This window comes from Acanthaster planci, linkage group LG02, assembly GCF_054643075.1.
Source record: "Acanthaster planci isolate LZ-2023a linkage group LG02, COTS_SCS, whole genome shotgun sequence".
In the NCBI taxonomy this organism is placed as follows: domain Eukaryota; kingdom Metazoa; phylum Echinodermata; class Asteroidea; order Valvatida; family Acanthasteridae; genus Acanthaster; species Acanthaster planci.
The window spans coordinates 23,678,458-23,696,564 of record NC_141778.1 but is presented as its reverse complement, the minus strand read 5'-3'; the positions used below and the strand labels follow the sequence as shown (position 1 = coordinate 23,696,564).

At 41.6% G+C, this 18,107-nt stretch overlaps 1 protein-coding gene and 2 long non-coding RNA genes across 3 annotated transcripts in view; 1 reads left to right on the top strand and 2 right to left on the bottom strand.

Annotated features, from left to right (window-relative positions):
* Positions 1–8,701, top strand: part of LOC110984063 (uncharacterized) — a 9,169-nt gene extending 468 nt beyond the window's left edge. Inside the window, exons 2-3 of the mRNA XM_087132784.1 lie at positions 2,940–3,014; positions 7,437–8,701. Coding sequence (XP_086988910.1) covers positions 2,940–3,014; positions 7,437–8,004 — 643 coding nt within the window. The 3' untranslated portion in view covers positions 8,005–8,701. The remainder of the gene's footprint in view (positions 1–2,939; positions 3,015–7,436) is intronic.
* On the bottom strand, positions 876–18,107 carry LOC147800044 (uncharacterized). Its single transcript, XR_015424285.1, has 3 exons — positions 17,760–18,107; positions 11,932–12,112; positions 876–1,029 (listed from the first exon to the last, which is right to left on the bottom strand). It is a non-coding gene; the product is annotated as an uncharacterized LOC147800044 (long non-coding RNA).
* On the bottom strand, positions 14,788–17,746 carry LOC147800045 (uncharacterized). The gene is made up of 2 exons (XR_015424284.1): positions 16,957–17,746; positions 14,788–16,712 (listed from the first exon to the last, which is right to left on the bottom strand). It is a non-coding gene; the product is annotated as an uncharacterized LOC147800045 (long non-coding RNA).

Here is an 18,107-nt window from a genome sequence, read left to right as displayed (position 1 = left end):
TCTTTGGACGCTTTTGTAAGTGTGTTAATGTACTGAAAAAAAGTAGATATTGTCATTAGAACAAAAAGGTCTCTCTGTCATTGTTTGCTGTTGTTTTGTGCACTGTGTGTTGAAGTGTGCAAACAAATTTGGGGCTGATTCCGGCCTGCAGGCGTTAATGTTCAAAACATTAAAATGAAAGTCCAAGCAGTTATGCAAAATCTTATCTGAGGCTGCATCCGAATCTCTTGTGTAGAGCTAGATCTAGGTCTTCGCTCCATTCTAAATGCGTGGAGACATGCAGACAATAGACCTAGCTGTAGCTCTGAAAACCCATTTCGGACATGGCCTGAGATTGTTCAAAACTCCTGAAACCTTAAAAAAAGTGACTAGATGCTCACTACAATTTGATTTGTAAATATCCAGTTGTGATAAACACATGGTAATTTGATTTTAAATATCCAGTAATGATAATTAGACATTAATTTGAGTTTTAAATATCCAATCATGCTATAAATCAGACATTATAGAATTGCATGCCTTATGGTGCTTCCACTGAAGCTGTTCATTGTAAATATTCAACCTAATGTATAGTACATTATACCTTTCCGTACTGTGCAAAGTAAATGTATGTAGAAAGTACTCCATAGATTACAGTGCCTTGAATCCGACCGTGGAAATACAGGGGGATTGAAGCTGTGTGACCAATACGGCACCAGTGCACATACATGTTTGTGTACTGGCAGCTGCAGCTAAAAATCATTTAGGCTAGGCCCTTAGTTGAGCCTGAATGCACCACCAATCCTTTTAGGAACACATGACAACTTTTACTTGCTGTTTTGATGGAGGCAAATGGATCAGACGTATCCATGAGATTAAGGTGGGCTTACCTGCAGAGCTTGCTGTATTAGGGGCTGTTTGACTGGGGGAGATTGTGGATATCTGGTGACAGCTGGTTCAGAGCCCCCGGAGCATATTGATCCATCTTGGGATAGAGTATCAGAGACGCACGCACGGGGCCTCTGCATTGGTTGGTCCAGCAGAGCAAATCTGTACACCAGTGTTAAGATGAAAGGAAAGGTCACAGAAATACAATACCGATGCAGTGATGCTGTGGCATAAATGTGTGTCCAGGACTGAGGGGTGGGGAAAGACTTCAATCAAAAAATTGCCTTGTCATGGAGATTCAACCGGAGCCCGGGTCACCAAATGACACAGGGGAGCACTGTGATACAGATGAACATCTTATATCTATACCCCTTAATGTAACATCAAAACAACGTGTATAAAGAAAGCTTTTATCATTTCTTTTTCCCTTTTCAGTACTATTGAATATGTTTTGGTCTTTTAGGGAGTTCCAAACACGTTCCAAACGACTACAAATGAAGTGCATGCGCACATGTACATTTAGCAATACTTGTACTGTTGCACTCTTCCCAGGGCCCGGCTTTTTGGACTGTGCCAACTAATTTAGCACCTCTGTGTCTGTCCACTCTTGTCCAAAAAAACCCCCTGTGTGTCACTTTTCAACTTGCTGATAAACTTTTCGCTCACCCTTCTGAAAACATGTTCATATTGGATTGTAAAATAGACACCTACATGTAGTTAAGGAAGTAAGGAATTGATTTGTCCCTGTCTTGTCAGAAAAACAAATTTCTCAAAAAAATGGATTTTTACATCCAGAGACAAGGGATCAGATAACTATCATATTGACCAGACTTGGCATGAATTACAAATCTAAGAATAACACTCGCAGGGCCACAACATCTGCAGAAGTGAAAGCAAATGTACCTGATATTTGCATTATGGATTTTTACCCTCCTTTTTTACTACTTCAGAAAGGACATTGAGTTCGTCTTCTGGGACAGCCATGTAATATCCAGAGGCAGATGAAGGTTTTGAGAGATTGAAAACCCTTATGCCTGTGGGCTGCCAAAGATAGGACAATGGAGACAAAAACAATAACAGACACCTGTTAAATCCTCCTCTTGCCAGCAAAGCCCCCCTCCGTCTTGGATCCAACCTGGATCTGCCCTTCATGTCCCAGTGCGTTAATCTTGTAAAGAAAAATGGATTAGAATGTCCTTGGCTTTCTTTTGCGTCCCCTTTCAGCTTTCAAAATGACAAGACTACATGTATGTCTGTGCTATTATGTGCCCTGTGATGCATGTATGTAGACGTAGTCTTGGTTCCATTTCTAGTCTAGTCTTGTTCTGAAAATCAAAAGACATCACTGAGGTGCTACCTCTCTCACATGCATGCCACACACATACTGTACTCAATTTGGGGCACACCTTCATTGTGACAATCTTGTTGGTCAAAGCTAAAGGAGCATGAGTGGAGGGTGTGTGGGAAGGCCAGTGCACAGGTGTGGTTCTGCTTCACCTGTGTAGCTTCTCCTTGTGGTCTTATAGACATGTAGGCATGTAATATCAATCTCGGTGGTCAAAATGAAATGTTTCCACTTGGATTATCAAATTCTGAGTTAACAAAAGCATTCCCACACCTGTAGGTAACAGTTCCTCACTTCGTGGCCCCCATAATACATTTTGCATGCACCTGTACCAACTTTTGGAACAGGATTTCCTGTGCAAACCGATGCAGTTTAGATGCGTACATAGTTATCAGGCCACTGTTAGGAAGTTTCTGCACTTACATGCACATGTACATGTATGACAAGCAACTGCCATGAAATTGAACCCACTTTTGTCTCTGCCCATTGATTATCATCAAGTTTTGTGCACATTCAGCTGAAAACTGAAAATGCACATTCTGTGCCATTTGCCATGTCAGAGGTACGTGTACATGTATGTCAGTCCTTGTGGCAACACAGTGGACTTCACGGATTTATACATTTTAATAAGAATCAACCATTTTAAGAAACATGACTGATGCATTTTGTTCTTTAATTTCTTCCAGTTTGGTTCATACTTGTTCATTTCTTTCAACTTGCTTTCCAGGCTTGCTGTGGAGGAACTTATGAATGAAGCCAAGAGAGCCAAAGAGAGAGCACAAACAATGGGGACTTATGGATGGTATGTACTAGCTGTGCAATCTGTATCATCATTTGAAGAAAACTATAAGGATTGAAGGAAACTCTTCCAATCCATGTCAGAAAATACCCAGGCCCTCTCCAAAATAAGCACCCTCTTGGCCTTCTCCTGGTCATGCTGCGCTGCGCACGGATTTATGTCATCATAGTTTGTTATGAAAGGGGATGATAAAATCCTAACCCTTGCTCTGATACTGGTATGTCCTTTCAGTAGTGCATAAAAGCATGAGGCCAAGTGGTTTTTGTGCATCAAGACCTTTGGGTGTAATCCATGATCTTGAGCTGTCTGAGTAACAAGTGATCATTTTTATCCACTCAAGAAAATAAACAACTGTTGCAGCTATTAGAATGGGGCCATGGAAAGTGTATAAAAATGTTTGTTTTTGATGGCCAAAATTACCATGTGCACTTTGTGGATGTTTAGTTTTCTTGTGGTTTTAGCAAATGAGTGGAAGAGTTGATTTCAGTGTCTGCTACAAATTCAGTGGCTTTGCAGTAAGCCACTAGGCACCAATTATTTCCACATGGAGTGCTTCTGATTGGAGATAGGATCGCACCCTCATGCCATCTCACACTTAAAAGCTTCTCCAGAGGTGTAAATAACCACAGACCTGAGTCCCTCTGTACCTAAGTGCCTAGGCATTTGTGTATATTTTCCGCACATTGTAAATGTGCTATTCGCTCTGTGCCTGCAATTTTGAAATCAGGACCAGATGTTTGTGTAACATAGTTTGTGTAACTTAAAAAAAAATGTTTTTATACATGTATCATCATCTCACAGGGTGAAAACAATTTTTATATCATCTTGTGGTGTACTAGCACATACACCTGCACTGGAGGTAGAGGGTTCGATTCCCACCCAAGCAAGCTCTAGGAAAGCTCTTTACGTACATGTATGTGTATATTGCTTTTCAATAACCTTTGTAAAGAGCAAAGCAAAAGTTGTGAGCTTGGAAAGAGTGTTATGTGTTCTTTAATGCCACAATGTGTAATGAGACAGCTTCTGAGGAGCTCTTTTTATTGCAGAGTTAACAGTTTTGGGTAAAAAAAATATTTGGGGGGTGATTTAATCACCCACAACTAACAGCTTCCGGTACCAGGAATCTGCAACAAGTACATGTACTAAATGCCAAGAACGGAATCCAAACTGTAATGAAAGAAGAACAATCTTGCAGTGCAGGAGTCTTAATCTGGGCAAATAGAAGAAAGCTGGGGGCTGTTGACAAGAGTCCTTGGCTGATTTAGAGGTTTGGTCTTTAATTTAATTAAATAAAGATAGAAATAATTACCCCTAAAGGAAAAACTTGAGTCTCGGTCTTCTCCGGCCGATGATAAAATGATAAATTGCATATCTACATGCGTTGGAGTACGTCAGTACATGTAGACAGTGACATTGTTCATGGGAAAATGATGCCCGGAGAACCAAGGCGTTTGTGTTTGTTCTTGATCGCCTCTCTGGCCTCGAATGAACAAAGACTGTCTACTCCAGGCTGTCCAACCACAAAGCAATGAACACTGAATCCTCCAGAAGAAGTAGATTTTGTTCTTTCCCTTGTCCTTCCCTTTTTTTCCCCTCATGTTTTCAAGCTTGTTTTTCAGCCTTTCTTGGGCTTGGCTGATCCCCTTTGGGAAATTCATGGGTAAACTTTAATCTTTTGAAAGCAAGAATTTTGAAATTGCCTTTGAATGTGATTTGTATGTATGTATTTGACTTCTTTTCTTTCATAATATTTGCTGTGTGGGTGTGCATACAGTATTATCATTCTTATTATCTGGTCAGCTACCAGAAAGGGTTAATAAACTGCTAGTGCAGTCACCTTATATCCAAGCCAGAAGTTAACGTACATTTTTTGTAGACACTTTCTGTTATGAAGGAAAACTGCCCCAAACAGCATTATACACGCAGTGTACATTTTGATTTGCTTTGAAGGTTAGTCTCATACAGTTTAGTTTCACGTTATCCTGTTTCCCTTTCCTGTTATAAGTTTTTGGACAAGTGGGGTGTCTCTAGGTCTAGGTGATTTTTTAATGGTATGTTTCAGTTGATTTAAAGTTATGACTTAGGTTGGGTTCTCTTGGAAGGGGTTTGTGTGAACTTTTAGAGTTTTTTGGAGGGGGGGGGATTGAGGATAGGGTATTGATGAAGAATGCAGAATGACATTGCTTTTAAGACCTATAGGAACCTACATTCACACACTGGTGCTGGTAGGAGTTTCTTTGTGGACAGTGTGACGATTGTAATGGCTTTTAAGACCTGTAGGAACTTACATGCACACACTGGTGCTGGTAGGAGTTTCTTTGTGGACAGTGTGACGATTGTAATGGCTTTTAAGACCTGTAGGAACCTACATTCACACACTGGTGCTGGTAGGAGTCTCTTTGTGAACAGTGGGAAGAGTGTCAACTGTATGATTGCATACACAAATGAGTCATGGAATACATGTATATAGCTTAATCTAGATATCTGTTTGACTATCCAACATGCCCATGTTTATTACATCAGGATGTGTTTGTGATAGCTACTTGGAAATGTTTCAGTGGATGCCTACAGTATCTGTTGCACATTCATGCCCACAGGAGATGCATTTATCTGTCGTGCATTGTTTCGTTGATTTTTCATTTTCACTGCTGTAAGAATAACAAACCACAACTGGTTCATGTAATTGACTCAGTGCAGGTTGCTCATGCAGATTGTCTTCATAATTTAAAGAAGTAGGGGCAATAGGGGGTTCAGAGGATCTTTATGGGTCCCTCCCCCCCCAAATCATGTGACACTCTGAGACATACGTACATACAAACCCTTGGTTCTGTTACATAATACATGGAAAAGGGCTGCATTGCCGTTCATTTCTTTTACATTTTGTAAGAAACCTGAAGCTTTATATTGACATCCATGCCATTTAACCTACCGTCGGTTGTTCCCTTGATGTAAAGGCACACATTACTTGCTGCAGCCAACCTCTATACTAGTACATGTAGTTGATAGATGACCCTTTTTGGTCCGTGCCATCTGTCTCATCATCCAAATGTATGTGCATTACAGCATTTGGTTTGGCACAGAACATGTATGTACATGTACTCCAGTAATTTTCACTGACTTCATCGATCTCTCTACCATTGCCTTGTCCTCTTCAAATTACAGTTTAGCCATTTGTAAATTCTGACTGCTGCCATCACGGTGGGTACATTCCCACTGACTCCTCCTGACGTGTTCAATTTCACTCAGTCTTCATATCCTGTTATCTGCTTTCCTTGACTTTATTCTCTTTTTCATGATTGTGGTGCATCCTCTTGAAGGGCATCACGCAGATAACCTTAGATGCTGGTCTCTTGTTAGTCTACGGTATCATCATGCTGAAACATTTTCAAAGGATTAGGGAGACCGCAGAGAGAATTGTGACAGTCTTGTGGTAAACAACTGAAAATTTGATTCTAAATTGTAAAAAACGGTTTCATTGGTTGGTTACAATAGAGCCAGCAGCTCATTTGAATGCTTGTTTGAAATGATATTTGTTTTAGATGATATACAGGTACATTTGAAGCAGACCTCTTCAGTATTTGAGTTGGTAGAAGATGTGGAGAGGTTTAAAACAGTTAAATTTATTGACCTCAAGATTTGGATCATAAGTGTTCTGCACATGAAGAAAATGTAGCCGTGTTTTGGCACAAATAAAACCAAAACAGAAAATCAGCATAATTAACAAAATGGCTCATATATATAAAACACCATGGTAATACTAATAGTTACACTTTGAAATCTTTACACCGGCGAATAACAATACACTGGAATAATTTTCAAATTGTCATGGCAACAGAGTGGCGGATAATTAACATGTCACTTAAGGTAATGAAAGTGATAGATGGGCATGTGTGTTCCTAAATCTTCTGACAAGACAAATGATGCTGCCAGTGATTATATTAGTGTGCTAAAAGCAGCAGTTAGGATTCCTTTTAAAGTAACAGGTTGCATTGTTCAAGCTTGAGTAATGAGTTGCATTTCTTTACTGAGAGAGAAATCTCTCCAACTTTTTGTAGGAGAGAGATATTTTTTGTTGCAGTCATCTGGAAGGGGCATACATGTACTGTACATGTTGTACTTAAAGCGTGCATATAATTGGTGCTTTTGTAGAGCAGTTCTTAAGTTGACCACACATTTCCCGTCACCAATTTCAAGTCTTTTGAAGCATCCCATGGAGTGGTTTTCTGAAGTGGTTCACCTGTTCCCATTCCGTGCTCATTCCTTGTTCGCTACCAAGAGCTTTTGGTTAAAATAACAGTCACCTCGCATTTACATCCTCGTATTCTAGTAGCCCATTTAGAAAACGAAAGGGATGCATCGAGGACCACCAGTTGTCCACTTGGTTTCACAAATAACCCAGCATATGTATTTTGTGTTCAATTATAGGCAGAAGAGGAGAGCTACCACAAACAAAAGGTTCTTGCACAATACACTTGTGAGCACATTACGCGACAACACCGACTCTCGGCATCGCCGGAAGAAGTACTGGCAGGATTCGAGAACATTCAAGTCCAGGCAATTCCAAGATATTGCTGAGGGTCACAACCCCCAATTAGCCCCGAGTGGAATCTTGAACAAGGCCAGTCGCAACGTGATGTCCTCGGAAGCACCGACAGCTGAGAGTGACGGCCACCCTGCAGGAAGAATTTCGGGACTGTCACGCCTCGACCCAGGTTTGGTCAGAGAAGAGGACAACAAATTGAAGCCCAGTGGTTTAGTGAGACCGCACAACCATCACGGTAGTGCTAGTGATGAGGAGAAAAGGCGTGGGAAGCGAAGTACAAGTCCTCTGAGAGGGGGGACACCTTCAGATGATGGTTCGAGTTCGATGAGGGGTCACCACAGACGCAGGAAGAAAAGCCAGAGTAGCAAGCACAAGAAGAAGAGTAAGCACAGGGACATGCATTCTCCATTGGAGGGTCTCAAAAACTCCAGGAGACATGAGAAGAGATAGCAGTTGCTTGAAAATGAAGAGATCTTTCAGAGGAGATCACACTGATGATTTTTAAACCATTGGTTGAACATGCTGCATTGTGTAACTGGTTAAAGGCTATATGTGCTCTTTTGCCACGACTGCATGGTTTGGCCAAACTATTAAAATATTACTGAAAGAGTACTCTGTGGGTATCAGAAAATTATTCATCTCACACCACGACCACACAACCATGAAGTATTAAAGGGCATACATTTAGAACTTCGAAAGGAATTTCACTTGACTGTAAATTGCTTTTTCAGTTAGTTGTATTTTACTTTAATAGGAAGAGATCAGTTGGAAACAGGTTAAAAATTTTAACATTGGTAAGAAAATAATCCTAACCCATCAAGGCCCTTCAAAACTAAGCTCGTTTGGGAGGAATTTGGAGGCTTGGAAGGTATCACTGAGTCACTGTTACTTCACATGTTACTTTAGACTGGAGGATTCAGTCTAATTCCTATCCAAATCAAATACCCAACAGAATGTGTAGATTGAAAGACAGTTTTCCTACTTCGCTGAGACAATTAAAAGTATCCTTGTTGCTTTGTTGCATATGTATTGTCTTGGCAACATGCCTACTTTGATCTGAAAACTCGATTGAAAATATTCTAGTTTTGACAATGTGACATTACAGAAGGTATGAAAAATACACGTAAATGTGGAATTATGAAGCACAGTTTTTTTCAGGAGTCTGTGGTGTGCATTTCACATGGGAACATGTATGCAACTGTCTACTCTTAAATGTAAACAAAATTACAGCTCTTTTTGTTGTTTCCATAAAAAACTTTTAAAACTTCCAACATTTTCTATGCTTTCACTGAAAATGGGGGTGGGGTGTTGCTTTGACGTCTTTACAGAAAGACAACCCTTCATTCAGAAATCACAAAAGAACAGAAAATATTAAAGATACTGGCAATTGTTTCTAGTGCTGAAACACCTGTGATACCGAGGTTCAAGTTTCTGCCGAGGATGACAACACAGTTTGCTCATAAATGTCTATCAAAGAGGCACCAAAATGCCCTTGACATTTCACTACAAAACTTGAACATCATATTGCATAGGCTTCATCACATGGGCCTTTTAAGTACATGTACATATAATTAACGAGATGGGGAACCGGGTGTCATTGTGCCGGGTCAGCAAGTGATGCCATACGGGCGAGATCGATATGATTTGAAAGTTTATAATAAGACTCGAACGCGTCTCTTTTTGCCGGGGGTTTATTTGGAATCGAGCCCTTTTTTACAAGAGCAGGAATAACTGGTGAAGTAGGGGTTCACCGATTTATTTGTATTCTCACATTTCAACTTATAAGTCTAGATGTCTTGCGAACTTTCGAACATAATACCAAGTTTACAAAACTCCAACGCAGCTCTTTTTACCGGGCGTGTCGATCGGCCCCCTAGCAACCCATCTCGTGACGCTCTTTTTGTGGCCCTATGTCGTATTATTATAAAAGGCGTTTTCAATTCGTCATCATGGGGTTAGGCACTAAAACAAAATTCCCTGACTACCCGAGAGCTTATAAAATTTGACACTCGGCACACCTCAGTCACTCATCCTTGTCGAAGATTCATGACAAGTGGGCCCCGTTCATCACGGAAGTCTTCCATCCCTCCGTCACATCCATCATTGGAAATACACTACTGCCGTTTTGGTCGGTGAAACTGCTCCTTGTTCGACTGCTGCTTCCATGCAGGACAGAATAACGATGTGTTGAAACATTGTAAGTATTGTCATATTAATTTCCAGCTGATTCAAGGTGATTCCTTTGTGAGTCTACAGCTCCCCGGTGGGACTGTAGAAAGGGGGCCTCAGATTATGTATTCACATACCGTCTTTAATTTACTGTGTAGCTGCAATCACTTTATTTTAATACAAACCTTCAAAATGCACCTGTGTGTCTCAATTAACCTGATTTTCATCTTATGTTTCACCATTTCAAAGGGGGTTTTACCGTGTTTTTTGTCTTATGCTAATTAAATCTCCATATTCATAAGCGAAATTGTGGTGTCATCCCAGGAAGGAAGCCTATATGTTACCTCTGTACACACAAAAAGTCCTGCACTTTTGTAGATTTTGCTGGGCTAAATTTTCTCCTCAGTGCTGATTCATTGTTTATGTGCAAGCAACAGATGAGCATCATTCCTTTTCTTAGAAATGTTTTCAGTGAGAAAATTTTGGGTTTACAATTTAAAAGAAAAAAAAAACCGTGCAATGCAGTGTTTTTTTCTGGATGACGTAACAGCCACGGCGCCCCCAGTTGTCCAGGATCGCATTGATAATTTTAAGTGTTTCAGAAAGTGCACTTCTCAGTGCAGTTTACCGTATAGGGACAGATATAAAATCATATGTAAAAGAGTTTTCATACATTGGAGAAAATTATAAAGTTGCAAAACAATTGCGTCTAAGAAATATGCATTGCGGGTACACTTTAATCCCGAAGGAGCCGGGCTTTTACAGACCGTCTCACAAATGGGGAGATCCGGCCCCCTAAAAACTCGGCTGTTACGTGCTTGATCTTTTATTAAGCTTAGCGTGCATATAAGGACACTCTCATTAAAACAACTTTGAAGTTTCAAATCGATCCGGTGTTGGTTCACAGCATCACACGTCAAGGCCCACGTGCAACCTGGTGGCAACCTCCCGGTGAATAAAGTATCCACATATGACCTAATATGGTCATAACATTTTTTTCAATTGGCCAATTTGGCAATACTTTCATGCAGTCTTCACCCCAGGCATACACCACAAGCCTGTAGACTCCCATTGGCCAGACCCCAACCACTGCAGAGTAAGAATTTTTGAAAGATTGGTATCCTCAAGACGCCCATATGACCGTGAAATGGCCTGGTAGTAAAAAAAAAATCCACCTCGCTGCTCGTGGTGGTTTTGGGGGCGTGGCTACAAATGTACTTCCACAGCAGCATAATGAAATGTAGTTAGAAAGGGGACTGGAGTGATGTATTGGCTACCATTAAACAGTCGTACAGGTTAAGGCATGACCGCGAACTCCGGGAAATGATGTGGTGATGATTTTTTCCGCGTGGGGAAAAAGGCCACTCTATTTTTGGCGTTGCGGCACTGACGGTATATTTTTGGCTGACTTGTCCCAGAAGAGAGAGGCTGTGCGTGAGAACAGCGTGTACGAATTTCACATATTGGCGTCCAGGCTACCGCAAGATGTTACAAAAAAACTTACGAGACTCGGCACGTGAAGAATTACACTGTGACGATAATATTGGAGAAATTGTCAGTGGAGGGGGTTGTGTCCGCCCCGCCTCCTTTAGGTTATTAAAATTTTGTTGCTTAGTAATTTATACTGGCATGAAAAATAGTGCATGGTTCTAGGGTGGGCCCTCCCCGCGTTATGGTGACATGGAGGGGGGGGAGTCAGGAACAATTTCTGGTCCCCTTAACACCTAAATATTTCAAAATACTTTGGACGTCCCGCGACACGTACGCACGTAGCTGCAACAACAGTGATTTAGTAAAGAAAGCATGTTTCCTTCACTCAGACTTGCACGAGATACCATAATGCATTTCAGTGGGGATTATTTCCGAGACGAAGCAACACCTAAAGATGATGAAAATTTTACAGATTGATTAAAAATGGTCCAGCGTGAAAATGCGGTGATTTTACAATGGCCTGCTGTCAGGTGAAACAAAGCCAGGCAGCCATCTTCATTTGTTAATAGTAAGGCCAAGAAACATATTGTTCAGAGTCCAGGTTGAATTTTATTCTTAAGGTGGCCGCCATTTACAATTTATGCAATTATTGGTAATTTCCCTGTTCTAAGACGCAAAAAACTATAGCGACGATTTAGACAAGATAACACATTTACAATGGTTTGAATGTTAGTTTGTCGCACGGTTCCACAAGAATTCGAAAACACGGCCGCTTACCTGCTACGTTTGCAGTTTAGAGGCGTGGCGAGTCAGCCATAAGCGTCCATCCGAACGTCGACCGCATGATGTCGAAAGTAACCCAAAGGGTCCAGTCCACTAATTCAAGCCCCATTGAAAACAGTGTAAAATCAGCACCGTTCAGGGCCCAATAGCATGCACGCCAACATCCCTGAGATTTCTGAAACACAAATGACATTCTTGTCTGGTCACTTATCTTTCAATTTCTTTTCAATTTTTTGTTGGTTAACCAATTACATTTTTAATTATTCCCACAAAACAAAATCACCCCCGAAAAAGTGATTTTTCCGAAGTCTGATTGCAGCCATTTTTCAAGTGGCAACCCTCAACTTTCTCGGGCACTTAGGACCGTTTTTCAACCCTAGTTTTCAGCCCTTCTACCCTCATATGAAAGCTCAAAGACCCAGGGAGTTGATCCTGGCGACGATTTACACAATCTCACCATTTTGGGGGCCAAACAATTTCCTTTTTCAAAAGATACTGTGGGGGCAGGCACTTTTAATGCTAATGAGCTGGTCAGAAATTCTCACTTGAATTAGTCAAACGGTGGTCTGCACCCCAAAATGTCTCAAGCTAAAACTTCCGGATCGCAAATACGTGTTGCTTTTATTTTGTGATGTAATGTAACATGTTTTTCAAACTATTTTTCCTGTGATAAGAAGAAACCCAGGCAGTCTAAAACTAACAAAACAGAAAAAGATTTCTTCTTGTCTTCTCCTCAAAGCAAATTTCTTAAAACAAGAATCAGTTATGCTGGCATGGTAAAATGCCTCACGAACGGGAAAATAATCTCTTCAGTCGACGAGTTTCATAAAGGACAATGCAGGATGATTGAAATTGTGAAAGCCTCGACATCCATGTCAAATTCTGTGAAAATTTGAAACTTAATGATTGTTTTTGTATCGCAGTCACGTTTCTCCAATGCATCTCTTGAAAGTCCATAACCACATTGACAATGTAACTACATTATAAGGGTGTTCGTCAAAGTCGTTGGGCGGTTATTTTTGATGAAATTCCATCTACCTTGGCGCTTGTTATAAAACTGCACAGAAGTGGAAAAGGAGTTGTTCCTCTGCGCCGACATCAATGCTTGCTGTACGAGACGCAATGGCATACTCATTCCCATTGTCGACATGCCTGTGGCGCAGGCACCGCTGACGTAGCACTCTGCTAACACTTTGTTGCAGACTTCTTACCCAAGTCTTCAGGACATCGACATCTCGTGGATGGTCTTCAACACCCTGACAAAACATGTTTGGCCCTCAAACCAGCAACAGTAGTCTGCAGGCCAGTAAATGGGCCCAAAATTGTCTGCGCGGACCGAATCACGATTTGTAGGCTGTCAAATTCCATTAGAGCATTTCGTGGCACTTGGACTTTCAGAAACAGGATGGAATCTACCGGCAGGACTGCCAGCTTGTATTTCTGAAAATATCAGACTAAACGGGGCCCTCCAAATTGTTCTATTTTGCAATGGAGTGTAGGCTCCTATGCATCAATTTTCCAATTGGCGATGGGCCTCATGACTGCTTTTGGGGATGATTTATTTCTAGAGAGAAATATGTTCAAAAACTCATCGGTTAAGCCACTGAAAATTGAAAGGAAAATGAAAGATGAGGAAGTGAGCTTAAATTTGATACGTCTTGAACACCTGAGAAACTTGTGTTTTTGGTCCTGATTTTTGAAGTGAGGGTTTTTATCACTATTGTCTATGGCAGCTTATTTACTGGTCTGTACCCCTTAATTCGATAGTAGTCTGCAAGTTACCCTAAAATAAAACAGCACCCCTAGTGCTATGTGTTGCCCCCTGCCTTTCGAATTTCAATGGCCGGCCATTGATAGGCCATCCCCCAACCCCATTCCAGTCCGTGGCACGGACTTACGCCCCTGCGCTCAGGCTAGCCGACCGTATGAAGGCCAAATCGACGAACTGGTCTGTATGAGCATTCCTGGCCGCCGGTCGAATCCCTGTCACCACGATGTCCGTATCTGTCTCCACACTGCAATTTCTCAGAAATGAACTAAAGGCCTTCGCGTGATTTATCAACCAAAACTGCGTGTGACTCGCGCATACAGTCAAAACTCTCGCTGAAACTAGGATAATCCTACTAAACTTACAATTATTCACCTTCTGCATGGCAGAACCTCTCCGTTTCCTCAGTTAGAAAGCTGTAATACAAACTAGACATTTGATCTTCCGAGAATTGTTCGTCCGCCCAGCGACCCTCTTGATTCGGTGTCAGAGACGGAAATTACCCGGGACGGTGCCAGAGATCTCGTATGCCTAATACCACGCACATCGGAACTATATCCGCTCGCTGGGGATCGCTAGTCGACGATTGTAATACAGTGCTCCCCAAAGAGTGAGGGCAAAATAAGGGGATGGGACCGTGTCTGACATGCTAACAGGGCAATTTGGATCAGCGTCTGATAACAGATGCCTCCTGAGCGTTATACCAAGAGACTAAGGCCTGCTATCTCATCTCAGCACCTTATCAAAGATGACCCGCATCTGTCGACACGAGTTGGACAATCAGACCTCATCTCTTGAACAATTGATGAAACGCCGTTATCAAGATAAGGGTCCCAGACATAGACTCTTCGACAAAACCCGCGTTCAAAATCAAGCCCGCCGCAGTCATCAATCCATTTCTTAATTCGGTTGACACGAACGTCTCATTTAGTTTTCTATCAACGGCTGGAGTTTACCGCCACAGGGACTTCAATTGACAGGAACAAAATGTTAGATCGCTATGCATCCATCTTCGTTATGTTAGGTCACCAATGCAAGACCGCAGAACACATCAATCGAGCGCCAGGGTGTCACTGAAGATGTTTCGAGACTTAAATGCCGCTGCTGTTTATTTCCTTGTTATTAATATTTTCAATATCTCGGAACTAACTCCACTTTTACTCCACACGCCCATGTAAGCAAAAAAAAGCAACGTTTGTCGGGTGCTTGGAAGAAGGTTGTTATAAGAATGGATCGAAAGGTCAAATTCAAGTTTTCTGGAAATTGATAGAAAAATACATATCTTTCATTTGATAAACATGTTGCCTCAAGGGTTCACGTCATTCTTACGTTTATAATGGAATGAAAAAGCGGTAGCGCAATTTTGCCTCTGAAATATGGATGTAAACGGTAGGAGGTCATTAGGATGGAACATGGTGCCTAAGTGCACATTATCCACGAGGACTTCCTGCAGGGAAAAAGGTTGTCAGCTTAAAATGTGAATCCTTTTAAACTCAAAGTTTTAACATAGAAATACATAATTATCTTAATTATCAACCCCCAAGGGTGTGTGTGTGAAATCATATTGAAATCGGAGGATTTTGGAGCGTTAGGGTTAACAAAATTTCACCTGTCTGCATTTCAGATATAATTTTTTTATTAAGAAAGGGGCAACACTAAAACCTCGAAACTTGATTTTCTGTAAACCATAGAATTAGTATCTGTAGGAATAGACGTTCTTGGCACACAACGCATAATACCAGCGCTTTTCTATTACGATCACGCCCACTGTCCGTGCACTGCACATGGAGTTACATGCATTGATCGCCGTTTACATGAAACCAAGTTAAGGCGCAACTTCAGCGATCGTCCAATGGGAGCCTGCACATCGTGGCGCGTCCGCCTTTAAGACGAGGTCACATATGAACCGGCCAGGCCCACGTGCCAGCAGAATATTGAGGTTATTTAAAAACGGAATGCCAAAACTTATGTGTGCACCTGATGTTTACATGCGAAACGTCTGTTTTATTACGCGGAATGAGGTAGCAAGGTATCATCACACAGCAAAAGCACACATTCCCGACCTGACTACTGGTATCCACCGTTAATACGCGAAGCTTATCAAAGCAAATGCGTTCGCCATTTTCTGGTAAAGCGCCTGTATGGTTGAGGACATAATTTATACAGTTAAAAGTCCAAACAATAATTACTCGAGGAAGTATGATGTTAAGCTTTCACTTCAAAAGCACGCAGCTCCCAGTGCCATTATTATTTTAAAAGAAAATCGCAATACGCTTTACGCTACAGGTCTAGCATTAATGTCAAGGCGGTTTTGTAACTAGCCTAGTTGTATTGCTATCAGCCCGATAACATGCATATGTATCACAATCCAGCCAATGTGATAAATGGCGTGCACTTTCTGAGCGATTTGTATCGCCAATGCAATAATAGCAATCTAGATAATTTGAAAGTGAGAAAGCTCTTCTTGACTTGGAAGAGTTCTTTATAATATTAAATTATTACACTGCACAAACTGTGGTGGTAATGTTGCACCCTTCGAGTCTATATTACACTATACCTATCCGGTGTTGGCCAATTTAAAAGGGCACATTTATAAAGAATCTATATTACACTATACCTACCTGGTGTTGGCCAATTTAAAATGGCATATTTGTAAATTGAACATCAATGCAGGACCACGGTTTTTGCAGAGAAGAAGAACTAGATATGCAATTTCCATAGACGTATCACCACGGTAAATACCCCATCGGTAACATTTTACCTTTGGTGAACCAGCATAAAGGTAGACTGTTTATTTTTAAGTCTTTTCAGCTGCACACAGTCATAAAAAGGGCCTGAGAGGAAGAGGCAGAAAAGTTCTTGTCCAAGAGAAATGGCGCCACAATGTCTCATTTTATGACGTTGCACGTGGAAATAAAAGGCTGATGGTATTTACAGAATTGATTGTCGTCTGAGGATGGCGCATGCATGTCAATTTTATGCTCCAGACGATATGTAGCCCAGAATCCTGAAAACAATAGAAACTTATTAAAAGATGTAGAACCATCGTGTAAAATCGTATTGGATAAAAGGCTGCAATCTGCACTAGTGTTGCTTCAACCTATTTCAATCGAGCAAAACGAATTGAGAAGGGACTAGACGGTCTCAACAGACCATTTGAAAATAGATTTTAATCATAGGCTTCTACTTTTGTTTTACTTTGGAAATCGATTAAGTTATGAAACAAAGGTGTGCAGCAAACGTGCCCTCACCCAAGGCCACTATCCATTTTTTCTAAGCGATCAGTGATGCGGTTCTCTATTTTCCGTAGATAATCTTCCTCAAAGTGGATCCTCCCAGACATTGGCTAGTCACTGTACCGTGTGACTGTTCTCTTTGTGCTGAGTCATCAGCAACGATCGGGATGTGAGCGTCCGCCGGTTGAAGAACACGTTTTCATCTCGTTTCTGTCCGTTTTGTCCTGACCAGATTGCTTCATTGATTCTGGAAACACGCTGAGGAGGATTTCCAAGCTTACCTTGTGTGGGGGCTCGTCCGCACGAGACAGCGACTGCCCAGAACGAGCGATTCCTCAGTGCCCCATTGTGAGTGGAACGGTAACGCCTTCGAAGTGTCCGTCCTCAAGGAGTTTTTATCTTGCTACCTACTGCCCGCGAAGGAACTGGAGGTGACTACAATGAACTTGCACTCGGCGCCAAACTGATGAATTAGGTTGTTAATGCAGAACGCGCGCAGCAAACTCTCTCGTAATTTTAAAACGTTTGCAAATGCCAACTAAACCATTAGTAGGGTAATCTCATTGGCCTTACCACTGAAAGTTGATATGTTTTACGATAATCGTAACAGAACCAGCCGTAAAATGGGCGTCAGGATAATCAAAGTGAAACAGAAAACCTTCTGTCCGCGTCACAATTTGAATCTTTATGACGTTTCACATTTTGTAAGGAAAATATTGGTGTATGACATCAGTACTGTATTTGTGACAATGCCAATGGCTACGAGCATCTAAACAAAATTGTTATAAATGAAAAGTACTGTTTAATAATTTCATTACCATTAGGCCCAGTGTTGAGTCAAGACCTTCACAAGACCTGACACAAGACCAGACACAAGACCATGCACAAGACCATGCAAGGTCAAGTGTCACCAACGCACGCCACAGTCTCGCCCCCGGCCCGATGCTGTGTGTACTTTGCATGCAGATCAATGGTACTCGTGGCTGAGAACCACCGTGCCGTTGCGCGGTGAGCGTTTTCGAAACCAGTGGATTTGTTTACACTTCAGTTTCGCTGGTTCCAGTCAGAACATGTAGTTTCGAGGTGCGTGTACGCGGCTTGGAATCTCGTACGCTGAATAGTTGCGCGCGCACACTGTGCGAACTGCACTGGAGAACGGCTGAAAA